At 37.9% G+C, this 21,889-nt stretch overlaps 4 protein-coding genes across 16 annotated transcripts in view; 2 read left to right on the plus strand and 2 right to left on the minus strand.

The window, feature by feature from the left end:
* Positions 1–4,455, minus strand: part of dlgap2b (discs, large (Drosophila) homolog-associated protein 2b) — an 89,588-nt gene extending 85,133 nt beyond the window's left edge. For 3 of the 10 annotated variants that reach the window (XM_008397425.3, XM_008397423.3, XM_008397422.3), the window contains exon 1: positions 4,024–4,447. In XM_008397425.3, coding sequence (XP_008395647.2) covers positions 4,024–4,138 — 115 coding nt within the window. In that variant the 5' untranslated portion in view covers positions 4,139–4,447. Of the gene's footprint in view, positions 1–3,449; positions 3,505–4,023 lie in introns of all 10 variants that reach the window. The other 7 variants (XM_081602432.1, XM_008397428.3, XM_081602435.1 and 4 more) reach the window with 5 other exon arrangements.
* Positions 4,456–7,031: 2,576 nt separating this feature from the next.
* On the plus strand, positions 7,032–16,368 carry LOC103457361 (uncharacterized). Of its 2 annotated transcripts, none has more exons than XM_008397429.3 (12): positions 7,032–7,763; positions 8,649–8,770; positions 10,513–10,956; positions 11,806–11,879; positions 12,923–13,449; positions 13,526–13,610; positions 13,711–13,786; positions 14,130–14,166; positions 14,777–14,873; positions 14,966–15,100; positions 15,289–15,348; positions 15,634–16,368. In XM_008397429.3, exons 2-12 carry the CDS (start codon positions 8,722–8,724, stop codon positions 15,721–15,723), a joined length of 1,674 nt encoding a protein of 557 aa, XP_008395651.2. In that variant the 5' UTR covers positions 7,032–7,763; positions 8,649–8,721; the 3' UTR covers positions 15,724–16,368. The 2 variants fall into 2 exon arrangements, with proteins under 2 accessions (XP_008395651.2, XP_008395652.2); XM_008397430.3 differs by having other exon boundaries at positions 7,033–7,763; positions 14,984–15,100.
* A 30-nt stretch (positions 16,369–16,398) lies between these two features.
* Positions 16,399–19,093, minus strand: grcc10 (gene rich cluster, C10 gene). 3 transcript variants are annotated; one of them, XM_008397432.3, is made up of 4 exons: positions 18,989–19,093; positions 18,480–18,536; positions 17,314–17,490; positions 16,399–16,836 (listed from the first exon to the last, which is right to left on the minus strand). In XM_008397432.3, the coding sequence occupies exons 2-4, from the start codon at positions 18,529–18,531 to the stop codon at positions 16,697–16,699; spliced, it is 369 nt and encodes a 122-aa protein (XP_008395654.1). In that variant the 5' UTR covers positions 18,532–18,536; positions 18,989–19,093; the 3' UTR covers positions 16,399–16,696. The 3 variants fall into 3 exon arrangements, with proteins under 3 accessions (XP_008395654.1, XP_008395653.1, XP_017157824.1); XM_008397431.3 differs by lacking the exon at positions 18,989–19,093 and adding an exon at positions 18,855–18,944; XM_017302335.2 differs by lacking the exon at positions 18,989–19,093 and adding an exon at positions 18,745–18,766.
* A 37-nt stretch (positions 19,094–19,130) lies between these two features.
* On the plus strand, positions 19,131–21,171 carry saysd1 (SAYSVFN motif domain containing 1). Its single transcript, XM_008397434.3, has 2 exons — positions 19,131–19,361; positions 20,284–21,171. The coding sequence occupies exons 1-2, from the start codon at positions 19,131–19,133 to the stop codon at positions 20,605–20,607; spliced, it is 555 nt and encodes a 184-aa protein (XP_008395656.1). The 3' UTR covers positions 20,608–21,171.
* Positions 21,172–21,889: the final 718 nt, after the last annotated feature.

Consider the following 21,889-nt stretch of genomic DNA (forward strand, 5'->3'; position numbering starts at 1 on the left):
TAGTCCAAGTCCAACAAACGCTGTTGGACCTGATATCCACGTGTTTTTAACTGTAAGGGGGACATTTTAATACTGAACAGCAAAAACAAACAGTGGCATTTAGATGACATGCAAAATCAAAACACAGCTACTACCTTAGCAAAACAAGCCAAATCTGATCTTTTTTTGATTATCGGATAGTCATTGATCAATGTAATCTTTCAAAGTGCTCTCAAACAACATTTATTCAGTCTTTCTGAAGGACCTTGAAAGCCTTTTCTGTCTAGATCGTGTATCTTACTGTGGCTCCATCATTGCAGTATCAATGCTGTACGTACAATGTCGCAATTGCAAAGGAGTGTTTGGAATAATATTCTGCCAGGCAGAAATTGATTTGCCCAGTTACGTGAATTGTAACCTGGGATACACATTTGTGTTTGTAGATTCAGCTAAATGAAATAGGCCAATTATATATGAGGGACACAAATTTATTTACCGATTTAATTTTCATAAATGGTTTTTAGTCAGGCGTAAGCGGTTTATTGAACAAGAGTAGCTTAGAAAGAAACTGCATTTAAATTGCTATGAGTGTCTTAAACATTGCCACATTTTTTCAGAAAACTTGAAAAACTAATAACTTGAAATCATCTAGTTAAGAATAATCAAATGGTTAGAGTTTCAACATATCAAATCTTTTTTTCAAGTCAGTAAACATAACCCCTAACAGGTCTAACCACAACTCTTCACAGTTGTTACTGTGAAAAAAGAAGACTCAAAATGTGGCTATTTTTGATATCTGACATATTTTTAGTCAGACCATGCAGAATATGGAAATGAAGGAAAGTGTAAATTCAATAAAAGCATCCAGACCAGGAACTCAGGCTGCTTTAACATAAAGTTGGATTTTGGTGGGTGCAGGTTATTTCATTTCTACACCATCTACTATTTTTTTTCTGTTTTGGCTGCTTCATACACAATTTGGTCAACATTAGCAACCTTTTGGAAATCCCAGACTTATCCTACATTGTTTTAGAATAACCACAAAGACTACTATTTTAGTGAAGCTAACCTTAATATTTGTTTCAATCGCTAACATAAAATGTGAACTCCATGATCACTATGTCTCTTAAAAGCAGTAACACCTTGTTTTACAGCAACTGCTTTCTGACACCAAAAGTGTGACGTTGCCTCGGCCTCTATAATGATTAATTAGCGTTCAGAGCAGGAAGTGCTAGAAAGAAATACGCTGAACACTGATTAATTGTACTTTCTTAAAGAGAAATGAGAAATTAACACAGGCAGGTCAGGGCTTTGCGGAAAAATAAGACTGAAAATCTGCCACAAGTATCGGATCATTACATCTCTAATTAAAAGAACTTGGCTCCACGAGGAAAACATAGAGAAATGTTATTAAGATTACTACGACTGTGCCTTCATTCCTTCTCGCGTCCTTCATTTGTGTGCCATGTAGAGGAGACATAATTTCAAGGCGAATGAATAAATTAGATCCATATTTGGTGATTTCATCTTGGCCTTTGGCTTCAAAAGCATCAAGGGGGCAGTGACGCGATCTGAGCTCAGTGTTTCCATGAAGCAGCATTTGATCAACATCAATACCCCAAAATATGCCAGGAGAAAGTCAGCAGACCCCTGTAGCTGTTTTTCACTCCGATGTTTCTCTGAGCTCTGACCTCTGCTGAGAGAAGGAGTCACGCAGAGTGAAACTAATTAATGACTGGCAACATTTTTCTACTTTACACACCACAACGTCGCCGCCATCTCACATTTGCTAACTTTCTTTAATCGCTGCGAGAGTCTTGGCATGAAGCTGGCTTTGGTGGAGTGTAACAGAGAAATTTAACAGAAACAAGCAACAATTTATCATCGCTATAAGCATCTGCTTGCTTTTGATTTACGATGTGTTTCGAGATCGAAGTGTGTGCTGAACAATTTCACAGCAAGTTAGCAGAACTGGAAAGAAAATGTAAGTAGCAGCTGCACAAAATATGCAGATTTGGTGAATGATTAGTATACTGATTTAGATAAATATTAAAGTTTACACGTTACTTCAACAAAACTTGAGGTTGTGCACTGTAAATATAGCCAAAAGATTATTATTTTTTTCTCATTTGACTAGAGCTCCTTCTTCCAAATGTTTACCATATTTTCCGCACTATCAGGCGCACCTAAAAACCTTCAATTTCCTCAGAAGCCGACAGTGCGCCTTATAATCCGGTGAGCCTTATATATGGACCAATATTGAGCCACAACGGGTCTAGCAACTACGGTAAGCAGCCGCCAACTTCATTTTCAGCCGTAGAAGAAGAAGCATGCAGTGCATGCTGGGATAGTTGTCAGAACCCTGGTTTGTAATCTATTAATAAAGTTTGACTGACCTATCTACCTACCAACCGTCTAGAATCAGGTCGTCTGCAGGTCATTTAGCACCACGTTCTCCACCAACATGCTGTGCACGAACGGAGGAGGGTGACCATCGTCCGGCCACGCCCCGGCCCAGTCGCGGAAGGCTCTCCTCGCCGACCAGAGTCGGACTGTTTTGTTGACATTCCGTTTAGTGCAGCTCCATCTAGTGGATGCATAATGTAACTACAGCCTCTACTGCAGCGTCTATTCTGTGCGCCTTGTAATGCGGTGCACCTTATATAAAAATGTTTTAAAATAGGCCATTCATTGAAGGTGCGCCTTATAATCCGGTGCACCTTATAGTGCGGAAAATACGGTACTTGTGTCCCTTTGAAAGCTTACGGTCCAGGGTTGGGAATTATGAGCTACACGGACAGAATCAAATACAAATGCACACCCCACTTTTCAGATTTTTATTTAATGACAATAAAAAAAAAATTAAAAATGCTAAAAAAAATAAAAATAAACAATATATGTACTATTTCCTGCCCCTTAACAATTATGTGTTATTCTGAGTTGGTGTTTGTCTGACATCCAATGAAGTTTGGTTGTAACACGACACGATGTGAAAAGGTTACAAAGGTACAGCAGAATCAGTCCAAGGTTGATGCATCTCTCGGGTCTTGTGTCATATCTGAGTTTGACGTTTTTCCTTTTTTCTTGATTTTGTGCCTGTCCACTTTATTGTTTTTAGGCAAACACTGCATGACATGTGCAGGCACATGGCCTGCTGCGAAACTAAATAAAACAGCAGCCAAAACCCAAAGAAAGGCTTTGAAAGACCTCTGAAAAGGCTGAAGAAGTTTTGATGAAAAGCACTGTCAAAAAAGATTACACAAAAATCTGTCCCCCTTGGTGAAAATAGAAAAGAAATTACAGCTTTCCCACAGCTTCTCCTTCTGACCAGTGTTAATGCCCCCCTAATGTCTCATTCCAGCAAATCAGTGCTACTGGCAAGCCAGTTACAAGATGTAAAAAGATAAACTGTCTATTAAAGTGAGCATGCCCCCATTAAAGGTGAATGAGTCACCCTTCCCACAGCTTACCTGAGTCCTTCTCAAAGAAAAGACAGCAGTGAGTCTGTAGTAGCCATGGTAACACCTGTGACAGATGAAAAGATGGATGACAGATATAGTACAGCTGAGTCACCACACACACACACACATATATACACACACAGATTGACTGAATGGTGGGAAACAACACAATGGGAACATGTGGGCAATAATAAACAGGAGAAACATGTGTGCCCCCCCCTCCATCCTCATTCTCCAAACACTAACAACACTCCCCACACCTCACCCACACATCATTCATGTTCGGGTGCGATTGATTGATAAACGACAAAGTGAAAAATCAGTCACTGAGTGACTCATTCTGCTTCTGCAGAACTTCTGGCTTTTTCTTGAGACGTGAGCTTTTAGGTGTGCGTGGCATGCTTTTCATCAGATGGTCAATATTAAAAAAATAAAAATAAAAAACTCTAGTACGCATCAGGGCAGATGCACCTGGATTTGAACCCAATAAGAAGAAGAAGAAAAACAACAAGCCCCGCGTCACAAGCTCGGTGTTCGTGCATAAACAAACACTCCGCCAGTCTCCGTACTTCTTTCTTCTTACCTTTTTCAGAGCTGACATCCTCCGTTTCAGAGAAGGTCACTTCTTCTTCGATCGTAAACGGGCGACAAACGAGCGAACGGCGATCATGTCCCCTGGAACGCGTAAAGACATTCATGTTGGTTAGAGAGCTGTGCAGCAGTGCGGCCGTAGATTCCCATGATGGTGAAAATGATGAAGGCGGTTGGTGTGCGCTTCCTTGTCCGACGCAACTCTCGACGCAACGGCAGACTTCATGCCTCGGAGAGATGACTTACAAAACACTGATGTTGTTTTGGTCAATAAGAGCTCTGCTGCTGGTCTCTGGGCAACCTGCATCAGACGCCATTTTTACGAAGTCTGCGCCTGTACTGGCCAAGTATTGATCTGCCGTCAACAGATTTAATGTTACACCAAAGTTCTCACCTGAAGCAAGGAAACAATTTCACAGCAACGTTTTTTTAAAAAAAAATAAAGAAATAGCTCAATTGACGTAAAAGCAAAAGCACATACACGATATTCAGGATTTAAAGTGAAACTGCTGGATTAAAAAAGCAATAGTGTTCAAGCTGGTGCAAGGTATATATAAAAAATATCTGAAGAAGATAAAACTGAATTTGAGAGTTAATAGAATAGAATAGACTATTTTAAGATTGTGTTATTTTCTTTCTCTTTTTTTAATCTTACCTCCGATTGACCTAAATAGTTAAGTTGCATCTGAATAGTTCCTTTAAAAAACACATAATGCAAGAATCACACATTTATCTTAACATAAGGGAATACATTAATTCATGTCCAGACTTCATTTTAGACTGACGACTATTAATTCTTATTTTTATTTCAGTAAAATATAACTTTATGATATGTACCAATAAAATATACCCCACTCCAGATATGCAATATAGAAAAGCCTTTATATTCTTGCACTGGTTTCTTCTTCTTTGCTGACCAGAGTGATATGTGTATTTAATACAATAAATTGTTAGTATTATTTTTGACTAAACTATTTTCTCATTCTCTAATGCTATTAAAAGCAGGAAGTATGATTTTTTATATATATATTTCTATTCAAATAAAGAGTTCATCTGTTTATTTTGCCAGCTAGCCTTCCCCATATTTCATATTCTGAACTATAACATTTCCTGAGATTAAGATTCATCATCAAGTTCTGCTTCTCTTAGCTTGTTTCTTAGTTTAGTAGAAGAATAAATTTGTATTTTAAGAAGCTTCGTGACCATCTTTATGGTAATAGAAAGTGAGTGGGCTTAAAGTGAGAAGTCAATGCAGGGAGGTGTTTAGGTCACTGAGGAATCATGCGGATGCAGAGTTTAAAGCAGCCCAGAGCTGAAAACAGTTGCATATCTTTATTCAGAGAATTCATGCTGCATAGATCAGGAGATTTTTACTCAGCGGCTCACATTCTGAATCATCCCTAATTAGCAGCATTACCACAAAATATAAACACAAGGCTTGGGTTACCTCAGGCTGCGCCAGAGTAAGATTGTACTCACAGGGATGGCCAGAATGAGACTTTTGGTCTCATTAGTGTGGCACAGATACTTACAGATACGACTACATTTTGGGGACTCCTGTAATTAAAAAATAGAAACACAAGAGGGCGCAGCAGTTGACTTAATGTGTCGTGCTCTGTCCGTGGTGCTGAAAAATACAACTTTGATGACAAGATTTTGTTATTACTAAGTGCATTTCATGCATTAAACTAATACAGACACAATAAAACCAAAAACAACACACAATTAAAAAATAAAGAATTCAATAAGTTATATAGAAAGAGGAAAAAAATCTTTAAAATATTCCATCATTTTCCTTCTCCATTATTTATTATAGTCATCGGTTTACTTTCCGTTCATATGTGATTTGCAAATCTTGTTTATACTTTTCTACATGCATTAAAGCCTACATCGATTTGAAACCATGTGGTTTACTTTCTTTTTTAAATATAATGCAAATCCACAAGACCAAAACAATCAACAATCAAGTGACAGTGTGAAAAAAAACTCTGCCTTTGTCTCTGCTAAAGCCGAGTTTGTTATTTTCATCCATCTGTGTAACTTATCTTGTTTTTCTAGTATGTAGTTTTTTCTATCAAACAAAATTGATTTATTCATTCATCATAAGTCATTTTTTCACTGTGTTTTCTGATATTGTGCAGTCCTAACTGGCACTGCAAAAAACTACAGGTGTGATTCAAAACTTTCCACAAAAATAAGAAAACCATTTAAAATGAGGTGGTGTGTATTTTTAATATTTAAAAAATTCATTTGCCTTAAGAGTCCATGATGTTGGGCTATACATGTATAGATTAGATGCATAGACCTAAAACATTTTCTCAAATACAATTGGTTTCAATTGAAGTTATTTTAATGCAAGAACAGATGACATATTTGAAATAAACTAAAGAGTGAGTGAATTGTTTGGCATCCCAGCAGTGAAGCATAGTGCTGAAGGTTTCATGTTTTGGGGATGCTTTGCTACAGCTGCACCACTACAGAATCACGAGTTTAGCCATATATCAGAAAGTGTTTGAGGGAAAATATTAGACCATCTGTACAAATAACAACAAAAACAAATTGGACCCCGCAACGTGACAATGACAACAAACATACCAATAAATCCATCAATCTCTGGCTTAGAATTAGGAAATGGAAAGTCCTGAGGTGAGTCAAAGTTGACATCTTGAGCTTATTAAGAGCATCTCTTTCTTTCCTGAGAGACTAATAGATGTCTACAAATAACCAGATACAAATATAAGAATAACTCTACAAAATTAAGAATATAGTGTTGCTCAACCAAAGAGAGTAACACTATATTCTGGGGATTTAATGTCCTCTTTCCTCATAAAAAAAAAACGTTTACTTTAATGAGTAACACTTAATAAGTTATAATTGAAGGGCAATTAAATAATTTATCTTTCAGATATGTAAATGAAGTGCCAAGACTTGTCACTCTTGTGTTTTGTTTTCACCTGGTTATATATATATGATCGGAGACAAAACAGCTCCAACAAAAAGAGTGACGTGGCTGCTTAGAAAAACCGTCTCCCACTCCTTCTACAAATATTCAGTCGTGTTATTTTTAGTTTGCGCCTCACCTTTCAAGCTGCTCCCATGTTTAAGGCATTGGTGTCGGAGCTTTCATGGCTGGATAAGCGTAGTTCTGTTGATTAAAGATTACTTTGAGTGTTTCTGGTTTAAAGCTATGTGACGGGATCTGACAGAATCCACCTGCAGGCCGCGTGACAGCAGAACTTGTTCCGTGCGCGCCACCACACCTGGTTTTCACCAAAAAAAATAATTAGCCTCCATTCAGCCGGTGTAACTGCTTCTCTGGGTCGCTTCCCACGTCGCATTTTATTATTGGACTGCTGTATTTTCGTAGGGTTTTTTTTTTTTTAAAGCATCGCTTTAAAGTATTGCCATTATCATTCCTGTTGTTTATGCGGTGAAAAGCTGCTGCGCAACCAGTTTCTTTCCTCTGCCCCCCTTCCTATTTTGCCGCATTGGACTTAAAAGACGAAGCATTGACGTTGGATATTATCTGAAATTGGATTCAAGTCATAGACGGAGACGAGCGTGTCTGTCTTTATGAGTCACATGTGTTTTTACTGATGGGATTCATTGTCCTCCGGGAATATTCGGGACACGGGACAGAGGAGAAAAGGCGGAGAGGGTCGCAGAAAAAAACGCGCAGGACAGCCTGAGACTAAAGTGAACTGCTTCCAGCTGCCAGACGGAGCCGAGCAGGTACGATGAATGAAACAAACAAAAAAAAATGCTTCATGCTGTGTGCAAACGGTAGCTGCACAGATTCAGCATCTGCAATGCCCTAAACTAAATGAATGACTGAAATACGGCACATTTTTTGAGATGTTGACCTTAAACTTCAGTCACCATCAGCCAGTTTTAGATTCTGTGTTCATATTTTGTTCCTAACAGTTTGGGGTTGTTATTCAGAGCTGTCGAGCCTAATAATCTCCATTAAAAATGTCTCTTTCTCTACCATTGAAAACAAAACTGCTTCGCGTCTTTTTTTTTTCTTTCTTTTTTTTTTTTTTTTTTAATTTTGAGCTGAATATACATCATTAAGTCCCCAGAGGGTCACACGTATCGTTGTCTTTTCCAGACAGTCGCGGTTTTTATTATGGCTCTCTACCCAGGGTGATACAACTCGGGAACCAATGTAGGACAACAAAAAGGGGGGGGGGGGGGATTATTACATCCTAAAAAGGGATTATCCAGCTCTCCAGAGTTACTGCCCTGCAATTTTTAGCATTGCTGAGGCAACACATCTGAGTCAAATGATTAAAACCTCATCAGAATCCCGTCAAGTTTGGCAATGGCTGAGAAGGGATGCATCTGAAAGTAGCTGGGCAGTAGTTCTTGAAGACTCCTGTCCTAAATTATTGTGCATCATGAGCGCTGCAAGAAAGTCTTATCTAAAGCTGAAGTTGGTGACTGTTCAATGGAAATGCTACTTTTGAACATTTTTATGGGTTTGGACAAAATTTGACCCGGTTTCATTTAAAATCATAAATATTTGGAGCTTCGTTTTTATTTATTTTCTGGAGATGTTTTGCTGTGAGTCATCCTCCATTAAAATGTACATTAATTCTTATGTCCAAACTACAGCAAGGCTTCATAAGACACCTGGGACAGTAGAGGGCAGTGCTTGACACACTGAGCTGATACCCAGTCAGGTTGGATGATGGGTAACCATAATGACAAGGACAGCTACAGCGCTTCAGATACAGGTATGTATTTTTTTAAATTTTTTTCACGATGGCAGTATTTGTGGTTGGACAGCCAGTGAAATCTACAGAGGTATTAATCAAAGAGCTTAAACAAGCAAAGTAAATTAAAAGTCTTTCTGATTAATAGATTTTTATTTTAGTTATGAAAGTTGCCTGGTTCTGAACTCTATGGCATCTCCATACAAAAAGGTTTTGTTAGTTTTTAATCAAGACCTTCTTATGAATCCAGATGTCTGCTTCCTATTTAAGGCCATTGTTTTACCCATTGGTCTAATTTTGGGAATCGAGTGGACAGTGACCAAACCTAGGCTAAAATATTGCACAATATTCAATATGAAACATTTATCAACAACAGTGTCATTTTCTTCTGCCAACCCCAAAGGTGATGTTTTGCTCAAGAAAAATGGATGTCATGGTGGTTCAAAATCCTTCCAATTTTAAGATGAATCTCAAATTGTATTTGTCTTCAGTAGTGATTTAATGTGATGTACATTAAAACTGCCACTTGCATGGAATGTTTACAGAATAAAAGGAGCAGATGAATGATTCTGGGTTCTTGGCAAAACTGGGTTAATTCTGGCTTGCCTTTAAAAAAAAGTTTATTATTTTTTCAGGCTGAGGTAAAACACTAAGTTGCATCATTTCACATCAACTATTTATAGACTCCTTTTCTCCTTCTTACATTTTTGTTTCATCTGTGTAAGAGTAGAAAGTCCTGATTTGCATACAGATCAAAACCAGATGTTTTCATTTTGACCTGATTTTGCAGCCCAGCAGGTATTTTAAAACATTAGACTCTTACACTTGCGCTTGCTGCTCTGCTGCATTACCGCTTATATTTATACATTCGGGATGTCTATTAAAAAATGAGCAGAGGAACATTTCTAGGCATTTAAAAATGCTAAATTGGGGAATTGCACAGCTGTATTGCAAAACCTCGCCTGTGGCTCTGCTTTTTCCACAGATAGCTACTTTGTTGTTCATTGCAAAACAGTCCAGCTGTCATTTTGTTTAATTAGCACAAAATGGTGCCACTCTACCTTAGAGGTCTCGTCTCCAGTCAAGAATGTTTGATTGGCAGCTCACTGTTGCATCCCTCACTTACATCTGTTTAAGGTTTCCTCAGCTTGCCTTCCTTTCTTAGCTGTCAATATGCAGGAAGTTTGCTCCAGCCGTAGGAGGGGAATAGCACTCCTGCAGCTCCTGAGCAGACTAAAGCATATCACACTGCTGCCAGGGAAAAGATGAGTCTGCAGAATCTTGCAAGGACAAGGAAGGAAGATGTGGGGAATGAGATCCCTGCAGACTGCCAAAATTTGTACCCTAGAAACCAGATAAGATGTGCATCAAACAAACCAATTAAGCTTCGTCATCACATTAAACAGTTAATGTTTCATGATCAAAATAACACAGTGAAATCAATAGTAGTTATGAAAGAGTTTCATTTTTCATAAACAAGAAGCTTGTGATGGATGTGAAGGCTTGTTATGAGCTGTAAGGATCAGGGAGAATCTTGTATCCTTTTTCTTGCCCCCTGGGAGACCAGTATGTTGTTGCTGGCCAAGTTATTGGCAGGAGATGCATTTTGCTGAATCATTCAGCCCAGGACTGTAAACCGTTCAGTGGACATTGCTCTCATCTGCATCGAGATAAAGGGAGGAGACGAAAGCATTGCACATTTTTGCAACTTCTCAGACATTTTCAAACCTGAGTGTGTTTTACTGTTAACTCTCTGTCATCAGGTTCCCCTTTAGACTTCTACCACACACCTCCTACCTCACCCTCAGAGGCAGAGTTGGCTGCCATGGCTTCACCCTCTGCAGCTTCGACTGATGAGGTGCAAACTTCATCACCGGTCGCCAGCGCCACGCCCTCCTCCCCCTCCCCAGCTGCAGACTGGAAACAGAAGCTCTCGGCTCCCTCGGCGTGGGCAGTGATCTGCGTGGACAGCATCAACTCGAGTGATGCAGCAGCCGGACAGGAGACTTACGTTCCGATTGCGCCGCCGTTGACCCGAGGATCGCCGTCAGAGCAGAGCTGGCAGGAGAGAGACAGCGGGATGGAGCCGCAGGCAGCAGCAGAGAGGGCTGGAGAGGAGATGACCCTGGTTTTACTCAGCCTGATGGAGCATTACAGAGCTTCACTGGGCCTAACCCCCAATACTGATATCACCACAGGAGCAGTCGGTAGGCGCTGGTTTTCTGTTTCTTTTCACAATTGATAGTTAAGACTACATATACTGAAAAGCTAGATTAATCTTGAAGACTAAAAATTATTAAACTATTGTCATAATGTAATAATTTTGTGATTAACCAAAGAATTTATTAGGCTGGTTTCTTAAAATGAGGAAAAACAGCCTAAATGAAAACTTTTTTTTTAATGTAACACAAAGCAAGTATGTTTAACAAATGTGTAGAAGATATAAACTGTAAACGGGGTAGCGACTGCACCAGTATGACCTTTACAGTACTAGTAGTCGTAAGGAAAACAAAAACATGTTCCTGATGAACTTTAGAAAAAAACATCAACAATCACCAATTTGCAGATTGTGTACTGTAATTTCAGCATATTCCTCTGGAAAGATGAATTGGAATAATACAACCATTTTTTTGGAAGCAACTTGAGATCACTGATTAAAAACACAGGTTGAAAACATTTAAGGCAGCATTAGAAAACATCACCTTTACAATGTCTAAGCCAAATGAATCTTATTGCAGGAAATTTACGAGGGCACCAGCAGATTCTAAACCTGCACAATTTGAAAAGTTCCCATAGTCTGATTCTTGGAATATACAAATAAGTCCATTGAAAGGTATTATTCTTTTATTTTTGAACAGTTCGTCTGAAATAATCTATATTTTCTTCACAGTTCATTGTGATGATCATATCAAAACTTTTTTTTTTAAATCAAGCCATTTCAGTATGTTTGCTGGACAAAAAAGCAAGCTTTCCATTACAGATAACCATACCTGTATTTGCCACTAAAGCCACACCTGTATCTGTTTTGGTTCAACTTGTTTCGTTCACCTTTTCAGAAATGCTGAGGCGCTTAATAACTGAAAGGGAAGATCTTGTTGAGAAGCTGGACATGCTAAAGGAGACACTTAGGGTAAGTTTTGCTGGACCGATTGGATACCTGGTCCAGATCTCCATCACTCATATGAAACATGCTCTTTCAGTATTGCATTTCAGAGCATGATGGAAAAGAAGTCTCAAGCTTGGACACAATTTTTTGTTTTGTATTTTTTTTGTTGTTTCCTTTGATTTATTTGTCACAGAGATAAATGATTAGCCTTCCATGCTTCATGAAGCAGACGCTAATCCTAGCATTCAGTCTTTAGATTGCACCAGCGTGGTGCCTTGTAATATAGTCAACACCTTAACTTTTTTTTTTTCTTCATCAAATGCAGCTTTGCAAAGTTATGCTATCTTTCTCTTTAAGAATTCTCATTCTCCTTGCAAACAAGACAAACTTGAATATGCTGACTCAGAGCTTTAGAGTCTTGTATACAACATGTAGCACTGCAATTTTTTTTTTTAACAAGCAAATGATAGTCTGGCTTCAAGGTGAACTTGCAAACACATTGTCTTCTGGGAAGAATCAGGGTTGCATTGGAGGTTTTGAATATCAAACACCCCATGTGTTTATTTTTTGTTTTGTCTTTTTGGAAATGGCTTAGAAATGTTTCAAAGATTGCAAGATTGATGGGAAGAATTTTAGTTTTAATTATTGCAAATGTCCTTTAAAATCTCAAAACTGGGCTTTAAAAACGTGAGCAATACGCGCTTCAAGGTTGTTGTTTTCAAAGGTACTTTTAATCTGACAAACCAGACTCATCAGGACATATATTCTGCTCTATTGAATATGGCTGTAATATTCTCAGCCCTGGAAGAGACACTTTTTTTTTTTGGCAGTTTCTAAACAAAGTCTTATAGTTATCTAAGGCAAGATGTATTGTGTACTACAGTTAATGTAATTTATATTTATAGCATTTATATATGAAAAACATTGTAAATTCTTTTTTTTTTTGTCTTGCCAAACATAGACTTTTGTTTTCTATGAGTTTTGTCATAGAAACTGAAATGTTAGGAGTAACAACACTTTAAGAATATTCAACCTTAGCTACAGATGACTGTTTGTTTTGCTCCCAGACAGAGAGGTTGGAGTGGCAGCAGTTCCAGTGGGACTTGCAGACTGCCGTGTCCGTGGCCGACAGGCTGCGACTGGAAGCGGATCACTCTCTGGGTTTGCTCCAAGAGAACCACAGAGCTCTGGAGGAGCAGCTGGCGCTCACTCTCAGGAGGCAGCAGGAGACCGAGCGAGCGCTGGAGAGCCTGAGAGCCGAGCACAAAGACGTTTGCTGCAAACTAAATGAAGTCATTGTGCTGCGGCAGCAGGAGCAAGCAGAGCTGGATGCTCTGAGGAATGTTTGTAGGATGAAAGATGAACAGATGGATAAAGAGGTTAGAAATAAACTTCAAAACAAAGCTGAAACAGAAATTAGAGATGATGGTGATGGTGAAACTCACAATCCTTCCGAGACAAAAGGATCAGAAAATGTTGAGCTGACTGGAAAGGGAGTAGCTGAGGGCTGCATTCGCACTCTGGAGAAAAAGAAAGAAGTCGGACATGGACCAAGAGATCCACGGAAAATAGTGATGCTGTCCGAAAGGTCTTGGTGAGTATACGTGATGTTTCACATGACGATCATCCACAACTGCGTCATACAGTTACAACATAATTTTGATCTTTAGGAGCCTGTCTGGTCTTCCACTGCAAAATTCTTCAAATCAGAATGGGACTTCAAAAAACGCAAGTGCAACATTACCCTTATGCAAGGTATGAAATTCTCAGTGGGTGTCACCAAAAGGATTAGAATAAATTTTTTAACTGCCTTTTTAATGTAAAATTTGTTGATTCTCTCCTACAATCCATCCAGAAAGAAGAGCCAACAAAGGGGAAAAGAACAGACCGGCCTTTGAGGAGGCAGGACAGTTGGTCTAACTTTCACACAGGTCAGAATCAGTACTTCTGTGTTGAAGTTTGTAATCTGACCCATGTTGCACAGATTACATCTTTAAATTTCATGTTGTTAGTGCATGCCACTATCTAATTATTGTTGAAAACTTTCTTGACTCAGAGCTACACAAATAACTCAAGGATATATGTGCAAAACCCACAAATGTTCCATTCCCTGTTTTCTACTTGAGAGAATTTTCTATTCTGCAGAGAAGATTTCCCCTGAGCTCTCACTTATTTTCTCAGCTGTCAGAAGCAGGGCTCCATATAAACATAGCTAATCAGTTTCTATGTATTTTGCTTTTGCTGTGGAATTGTTGATGCATCTTTGTCTCACAGGAAAACAAGAAGAGGATCAAACCTCAGATTCAGTGAAGTAAGCTGCAGTTTTTTGTTTTTTTTTGTGGTGGGGCTGTTTTGCCGTTGAGGCATTTATGTAAAAGAATTAGCAATTGGTCACTTCCTATGCTTATTAAAGCGTAAAGAATTGTTGTAGATGTCTATGTGACTCAGTAAATCAGAATCTAAATTGTATGTATAGAGATTTAGTTTAAAACATTCACAACTAAAATAAGTTCCAAAAAGTAATTGCTAATAAACCTTGCTGTCAAGAGTGTAATATCCCAACATATTTTTGATTTCACTATTTTGAGAAACGAGTAATTGCAATAAAACTATTCTATATTGCACTAAAAACATCTGTAATTAGCCCACATTTTCCTTTTTCATACTACTCAATAGAAATTTGCATTCAGTCATGCAGTCCTTTCGTAACTTGAAACATTATAGCCTACCCTAACAAATATTGAATCCAAGCAGTCCTTTGTAAAAACATTACACTAAGTTAAATAACTTCTCAGTGATATTCAAATTTATTGAGAAGCCTCTGCTAATCCACTTAATGGACAGTGTCATCGAACGTAAACATTTATTTAGATATAACTGGATTTTTTTTTTTTTTTTTTACTTTCTTGTCTTAACCTCAGACCTCAGGATGGCTTCAGTGCTTTACTGAGGCGTCATGGTGGCTCCAGGAGAAACTCTCTGCTGCGGTGGTGCCAAAGTCGTACCCAAGGTTACAAGGTTAGAACAGAGAGCCTTGTGTATAATACTCTACATAGTGACAGAATGAAATCTTTTTAGTTGTTGTTCTGTGATGATTATAATTATTCTAGTGTGTTGGTCTGCAACAGAATATTGAGATCACCAATTTTAGTACCTGCTGGGAGGATGGGTTGGCATTCTGTGCGGTTTATCACACCTACTTGCCAACTCGTATCCCGTATGACATCCTCACTCCAGCTGACAAGGTAAAACTACAACCTTGGACACAATGAAGGTTTTGTGGATGAATGAACCTTCGTCCACAAAACGGCACCTTCCTTTTGCCGTTTTCAGGAAGGTGATCTACATCTGCACCTGCAGTTTCATTAAATGCCTTTGAGGTATTGGTAAAAGCCACTGACTTCTGAATGTAAAATGTGCTCCGTTTGGGCAGGAAGAAAACCTGGGCCTTGCGTTCAAGACGGGAGAGAGCGTAGGAATCTCTGCCACACTGGTGAGACTTGTAAAATAATTTTTTTTTTTTTTTTTTCAAATGATGCATCAAATGTTCTGTGCAGATATTTAAAATGTTATTCAGCTTTTAACAGTCATTTCTGGGCTAGGGAAACAAGAGGTGTTCTGTCAGTGGTTTGTAATGTTTTTAAATGGTCTCATTTTTAAAGGATAAGGTGCTCCTTGACTGCTTACTAGACTTTTTCTCTTAATAGGAATCATTTCAATCTGATGAGCTCTGAAGTTTATTGGACTACAATGTCTTTTCCCATTAACTTTGTGACAGACAGTGGAGGAGATGCTGAAGGCAGATGGGCCAGACTGGCAGAGAGTGCTGGCATATGTCGAAAGCATTTTCCGTCACTTCGAGATGTGAAGGCAGGATCCAGTGACTTGCACTCTTCCATTTTCCTTTTGTGAAGAATTGGGAGCTGAACTAGTGAATCAGTGCTCTTGCACACAAGAAACTCATGTCAGGATTTAAAGTGTGTCAGAAGTGTTGAACTGGTATTTTTTTACCTTTTGTGTCAAATACAATATCATTCACACAGAAGCAGGTGCTTGCTGACTCCCTGTGGAAGAAACTATACAGCATTTTGCCCATGGAACACTTTTTTTAATTTTTCTACTTGCACAGCAACTACACTGGATCTGGGGAATAGGATCTAGGACGCAGAAAGAAGTGCAGCAGGATGATCACCTGCTCACCAGGTACTTCTGTGTTCCAGTCAGTATGCACTTCATTTACTTTAAAGAGCACTTTACCAAGTTAGCTATGACAATGTAGCATTTTTGGAGGAATATATTGGCATCTAGGTCACTTTATCTTTACTTATTATGCACCTCTTCTCTAATCACTGTCTTCATCTATTCAGAGTGGGATCAGACATGTAGTACAATTTTTATGCTAGAAATCAGGTTTTTACCATGAGCACTCCTGCCACTGAAATGTGAATGTACCTCTTGCTTTTTTAAAATGTGATTATGATTTTAATGCATTAATAAAGTATCTATCACAGCTTTTTTATCCCCTTTGTATAAATAACACAAATACAGAGAAAACATTTATTTTTTACAGAAAAACAAATGACATTATATAAAAAAAAGATGGCACTAAAGTAAATGTTTCAGTGGAATAAAGTGGTTGTAGTGTTACATGTAACAAATAAATACAATGCAAAAAAATAACTCAAGGATTTGCAAGAATGCTTTGAATACAACCATATGAAATATTAGTGGTATAAAACTTGGACTTGACATCAAAAACAGGATCTTAAATACATGATAATACAGAGAACCAAAGTATGAAAAGAAAGCACTCTTGCATTTGACCTGGTCAAAAATAAATCCTATGAAGCTGGAATGGCGCCTCCTATAGGTGGTGTTGACAACGGTGGGAGGAGGAGAGCCTTCAGCTTTGCAGACATGGCTGCTATTTCCGGGTCCTGGGTTTCATACATCTTCACCAGTCTGGCAAATTTAAGGACGCCTGTGAGGGACGCAGCAGACTCACGTGAGTTACATTTATGCAAAACAACCTTCCATCTGTGAGACATTTATTATTGTATCAGTAAGGCAGTGTGAGATTCCACTTCAGAGTGCACTAATTTATTTATATGTTTATTCTGATATATAAAAAATTATCTGCAAAGTTAATTGTTTTATATATATTCATTTAATCACAACTGTCAAGTTTTGTATGAATTTTGGAAAACCTGAAAGTACATTTTTAAAAAAAAGTCTAGGATATTGGAACATTTCCACAAAGAGGAAGTCTAACTTTTTTTTTTTTTTTAATGAAAACACTTATCTGATCACTTGAACTAAATACTATTAGTAGCTAAAATCTGTAGAGTCATCAATCTGGGTAGAAATTCATCTACAAAAAAATCAAACATGGCCACAAAACAAACAACTGCTAGTTTCTGTTTCAGAAAAAAAACTATTAAATATTGTAAGACATCACCTTCTCCTTCATTGTTGAATCCATACGCCTTGATTACTTCCTGTTGAATCTGAGTGGCCACAGGAAGCACGAGCTGCAGCATCTTCCCCATGTCGTTGCAGGCGCTCTCCCGAGCCTCCTCCATTCGCGCAACGTTCTCTGGCACTGAAAAGGCCTGGATCACTTCACTCAGCACCACTGCAGAACGAAACGAGCATCTGTGGTCACTTTGCAAACTTTCCAAAGTACAAATGAATACCTTCACACCTGCCTCGATCAACAACTACCTGAGAGACTGCAATTTATATAACTACCTTATTCGATTTACTCTACACCTCAGGCTTCAAGGTTAATTTTGTTTTCTCTGTCATTATCAGAAAGGAGCAGATGAATCTACAGTTGTGGATATGATGGGGATCATTTTGAGATGCATTATGAAAAACTAAAAAAGTTAAGTAGCAACTCTAAGGTTTGCTCTGGTTAGTTGTATGTTTATCATGGCATTATGATCTAAAAGCATTCATTCCTGGGTCTACCCTTTTTCTACCTGCTTGAAATAGATGAGAGTCCAGCAACCTTTCTGCAAGGATTAAGCAAGTGCAGGTAACCATATGTTGGATCAGTAGCAGCAGAACTATTCATTCATCTTTTATACCTGCTTATTCCTTCCAGATTTACAGGCTGGATGGACTTGGAAAGACTTATTCAGCTATTAAATACTAACTTGAAGGGATGGGGGGACGGGGGTTATTTGTGCAGTCACTTATTTTAGGTTACCTATTTATAATTGATTTGTTTTTTTTCTATTATTTTTTTAAAAGCCAAATTTCTTTGTTCTTGATATTTGTAAAACGATAAAAAAGCTAAAACATCCAAGGGAGTGAATACTTTTGTAAAACATGCAAACTCCATGCATGTGAGATTCCATTGCAGAGTGCACCAATTTGTTTATACACTTATAAATGTATTATAGTGACTCAAGAACAACATTTTTAATCATACTGTATATTTATTTCTGCAGAGACGATTGGTTATGTTAAAACTTCAATCAGTAGGAAGCTTAGGAAAATATACAGGTTGGATGACTAAAGAGAGCGCCGACTGCTTATCGAGCCTCTTTTAAACTATTTTGTTTGCTACGTTGGAGGGAAATAGTAAAACAAGAAGGAGGAAAATATTCCTCTCACCTCTGGTTTGTTCAACGGTCAGTGTGGGTTGTTGGGCTGGAGCCGAAGCCATGATGTCTACCGTGGAAAGGGACAAAACGCAATAACCAGGCTATTACAAATATGTCATCTCTGTTCAGAACTGGCGAACTGTTAAGAGTTAAATGTAGCGTCTCTTAACCGTACTAGTCGAGAAAACTAGACCAATGTACAAATATGACAAAACACGTAAAAAGACACTATACATAAAGAATAGTATGTGTATTGGTGAATCGACATTATTTACTTTATACTCATCTAAGAGTCCTAAGCAACGGCAACAGAAAGCCAAATATATATATGTTCACAAGACGGAATAAACTAAAAATAAGAAACATTTAAGGTCCATGTTCTCACCACTGATGAAAACACCAGCCCAGAAAGCTAGCAACAAACAACTCTAAGGAAATATCGTAAATTGACCTAATTTACGACAGTTAGCGACAGGACCTCCGTTTTATGGTACACACCGACGTAATACGTAAACATACCTCGAAAAGCTTGCAACCTGGTGAAATCACGATTAGTTTCTGAAGTTGGAAGACGGTCAGGCGTTTGAATTTGAGTTTTTTGTGCCTCTTTTATTTATGTCATAATTCTAGTGACGAGACAAAGAGGTGTTCTTCCCAGTTTATGGTGAAGAAGCTGCTTTTCCACGTTGAACTTGGAATTACGCATATGGAGCAGAAACTCGCAGACTTTAGAGCCCGAAGACAGGCGGAAAAAGGCATGAAAAAGCCCGAACCTGCTGGTCCTCAGCCCGGAGAGCAGAGAGGAGGAGGTCCTGCTGTTCAGCCTGACAGCAGTCATCAACCAAAGGAGCCAGAAACCAGCCAAGCTGCAATCAGCAGCTCTCAAGAGGGGGTAAAAGATCATACAAACACATTAGCACAGTGAATATTGATTTAAATGAGAACTGTTCAAAAAATGCGGGTAACAAAGTCCGAATTACAATAGATTAGTTGCATTCTAAAGGTTTCTGTAGGTGTAAGTAAATATGCAAACATTATTTTAAATCCGCATATAAAATACAATGTCAGAATCATTCAAAAATATGTCACATTAAAGATAGATGTAAAAGATATACTTCTTTAAAAACCTGAAACCAGGATATATGTTTCATAAATAATATCTTAACAACTTCTATGTCAATAGAAGTCCTGTTAATGTCTTAGTCTTCCATTTGTATTCAGGTATACTATTACGCAAAAGTATTTACACCTCTTAAACGTTTTCAACTTAACTCTTGTCTTTTGAATATTGTAATTGTTGCTTTGTCTGATAAACAAACACAAATCAGTGCACAGGTGAAATGGAAAGAAAATTCAACATGGTTTTAAGAACATTTACACTTGAAAATCTATAAAATCTCATTGGTATTCAACAAACCTGAGCCACCTTTTGTTTCATTTTCTGTTTCAAGTCTGTTGGGAGTGCATTCCTATCAGAATCACATGTCTAGAGACTGAAGTTATTCATTTCAGTTTTGTAAATAATCAATTTTAAAGTTTCCACAGATCCTATTCTTTCCTTTTCCCAATTCTACACTTTTGCACAAGTGACCAACTTTATGTTGCTCTAGAACATAAATGGAAATCATTTTGTGTTTATGTGACTGTATAAGAAAAAACTTCAAGTTTAAAAGTAAATAACACTGTTTGTGGCATATGTGTAAACAATTAGCATAATGTTCATCTTAGTATTTGTATACTACTGTACGATGTTTTCAATTAGCTTATATTCTGTAATCCTGGGAGCTGCTGACCTTCCGTCATGTGTCCTGCAGGACTGTAGGGACTGGATGCTAGACAGCACTCTGGGACGATGGTTTGCTTCAAGACAGCTGGTCCTCTCCAACATTATGCTGCTCAAAGTGCTGCTGTGGCTGGTTCTGCTGGGTCTTTTTGTCGAACTGGAATTCGGACTGCCTTTCTTCGTCATCTCCCTGTTCTACTGGCTCTATGAAGGACTGCGCAGCCCAGAACCCAGAAAGCCAGGAGAACTGAGTGCTTACTCTGTCTTCAACCCAGACTGTCAGCCTCTCCTTGGCTCACTCACTGCTGAGCAGCTGGAGGGGGAGATGGGCTACAGACCTCTGGCCAACAGATAAACTGCTTGTCACTTGCATAACTGAAGGGCATAATTCAAGAAATTTGTTGTTTGGAAAAATGATTATGAACTGTATTTCTTATGTATCTATTGCGCATTAAATTAACACTGGCATACTTATTGTTTTGTTCCCTTCTATGCTGCAACACTTTTTATAGGAACCTCAGATGTAAATATATATAACACCTTTATCTACATTGGTCTTCTCACTGTTTGCCTTTCAAACATTAAATACCTTGATTGCTGAAACTTCCCTAAATGCCAGGGATAATTTGGGGACTACTCTTATCATTATTATTATTATTGACCACAGTTTGTTTTAGTTCTGTTTGTTTTAATTTACAATCAGCTTCATTTGCTAAGTTTGTGCTCGCACTTTAGCCTCGATGTGCAGACATTTCAAATTTAAACGTCAAATTTGGAGGAAAATAAACAGTTTTTTGTTCTTTTATTTTCTAATATGGATATGCACTATTTTTTGTAAAAGAAGACGAATTATTGAAGTATTGATTTATGCACCCTGGGAAATTATGTGTCCATCAATAAATTATTCTTTTCAACATAACCCTGACAGTGATGCTTTACTATCTCAAAAAATATGAAAACGTATGAAAAAATGTTTCAGTTTCCAGACTTTACTGCTCATTGCCTAATCTGGAAGATGAACAAAAAGGAATTTACACTTCAATATACACTGTTGTACAGAAAGTGAAAAAAAATCACATTTGTTTTACTTATTTTTTAAAGCATGGTTTAATTTTTACTGTATTTGTTAGATTTTTTTTTAAGGAATAAGGTATGTACTTATCTGTCAAGAAGAAATAACAATGTTGCAATCATTTCATGACACACATTGTTTTCAAATGTATGAAGAACATGTAATTTAATGGCATCATTTTTTGGTTATTTCCCTGACTTCAATATTTGACCTATTTTTTGGTTTCAAACTGAGAACCCATATACATTTTCTATTAAAAATAAAAAAAAGGTGAATTTCACAGTTTTTAGAATCTGGACCTTGTGAGGTGAGGATTTTAAAATGATCCCTGTGGTGATTCAACGTATTCAAGTCCAGATTTGAGATGTTTATAGTTTGAAAATAGATTTTAGCCCTGATTTTAGATTTTGCAGCCGCAAAACATAAACCTGTGCAATTCACCACACGGTGTATTGGAAACGTATTGCTGTTTCATAATTTGTGGAACAAAAAGATAAAACCTATGCTCTCAGATGTACAGTGTTAAAAAACTGATGCTCGTTCTGATTCGCACTCCTCACCAGTT

This window comes from Poecilia reticulata, chromosome 21 (assembly GCF_904066995.2).
Source record: "Poecilia reticulata chromosome 21, P_reticulata-male-v2, whole genome shotgun sequence".
In the NCBI taxonomy this organism is placed as follows: domain Eukaryota; kingdom Metazoa; phylum Chordata; class Actinopteri; order Cyprinodontiformes; family Poeciliidae; genus Poecilia; species Poecilia reticulata.

Coding starts and splice junctions, on each gene's coding strand:
- LOC103457361 (XM_008397429.3), top strand. CDS start 8,722: ATGATGGGTAACCATAATGACAAGGACAGCTACAGCGCTTCAGATACA. Junction 13,787..14,129: donor TTGGTCTAACTTTCACACAG/GTCAGAATCAGT, acceptor TTTGTCTCACAG/GAAAACAAGAAGAGGATCAA. Junction 14,167..14,776: donor CAAACCTCAGATTCAGTGAA/GTAAGCTGCAGT, acceptor TCTTAACCTCAG/ACCTCAGGATGGCTTCAGTG.
- saysd1 (XM_008397434.3), top strand. CDS start 19,131: ATGGTGAAGAAGCTGCTTTTCCACGTTGAACTTGGAATTACGCATATG. Junction 19,362..20,283: donor TCAGCAGCTCTCAAGAGGGG/GTAAAAGATCAT, acceptor TGTGTCCTGCAG/GACTGTAGGGACTGGATGCT.
- grcc10 (XM_008397432.3), bottom strand. CDS start 18,531: ATGGCTTCGGCTCCAGCCCAACAACCCACACTGACCGTTGAACAAACC. Junction 17,491..18,479: donor GACCGTTGAACAAACCAGAG/GTGAGAGGAATA, acceptor TTCGTTCTGCAG/TGGTGCTGAGTGAAGTGATC. Junction 16,837..17,313: donor ATTCAACAATGAAGGAGAAG/GTGATGTCTTAC, acceptor CGTCCCTCACAG/GCGTCCTTAAATTTGCCAGA.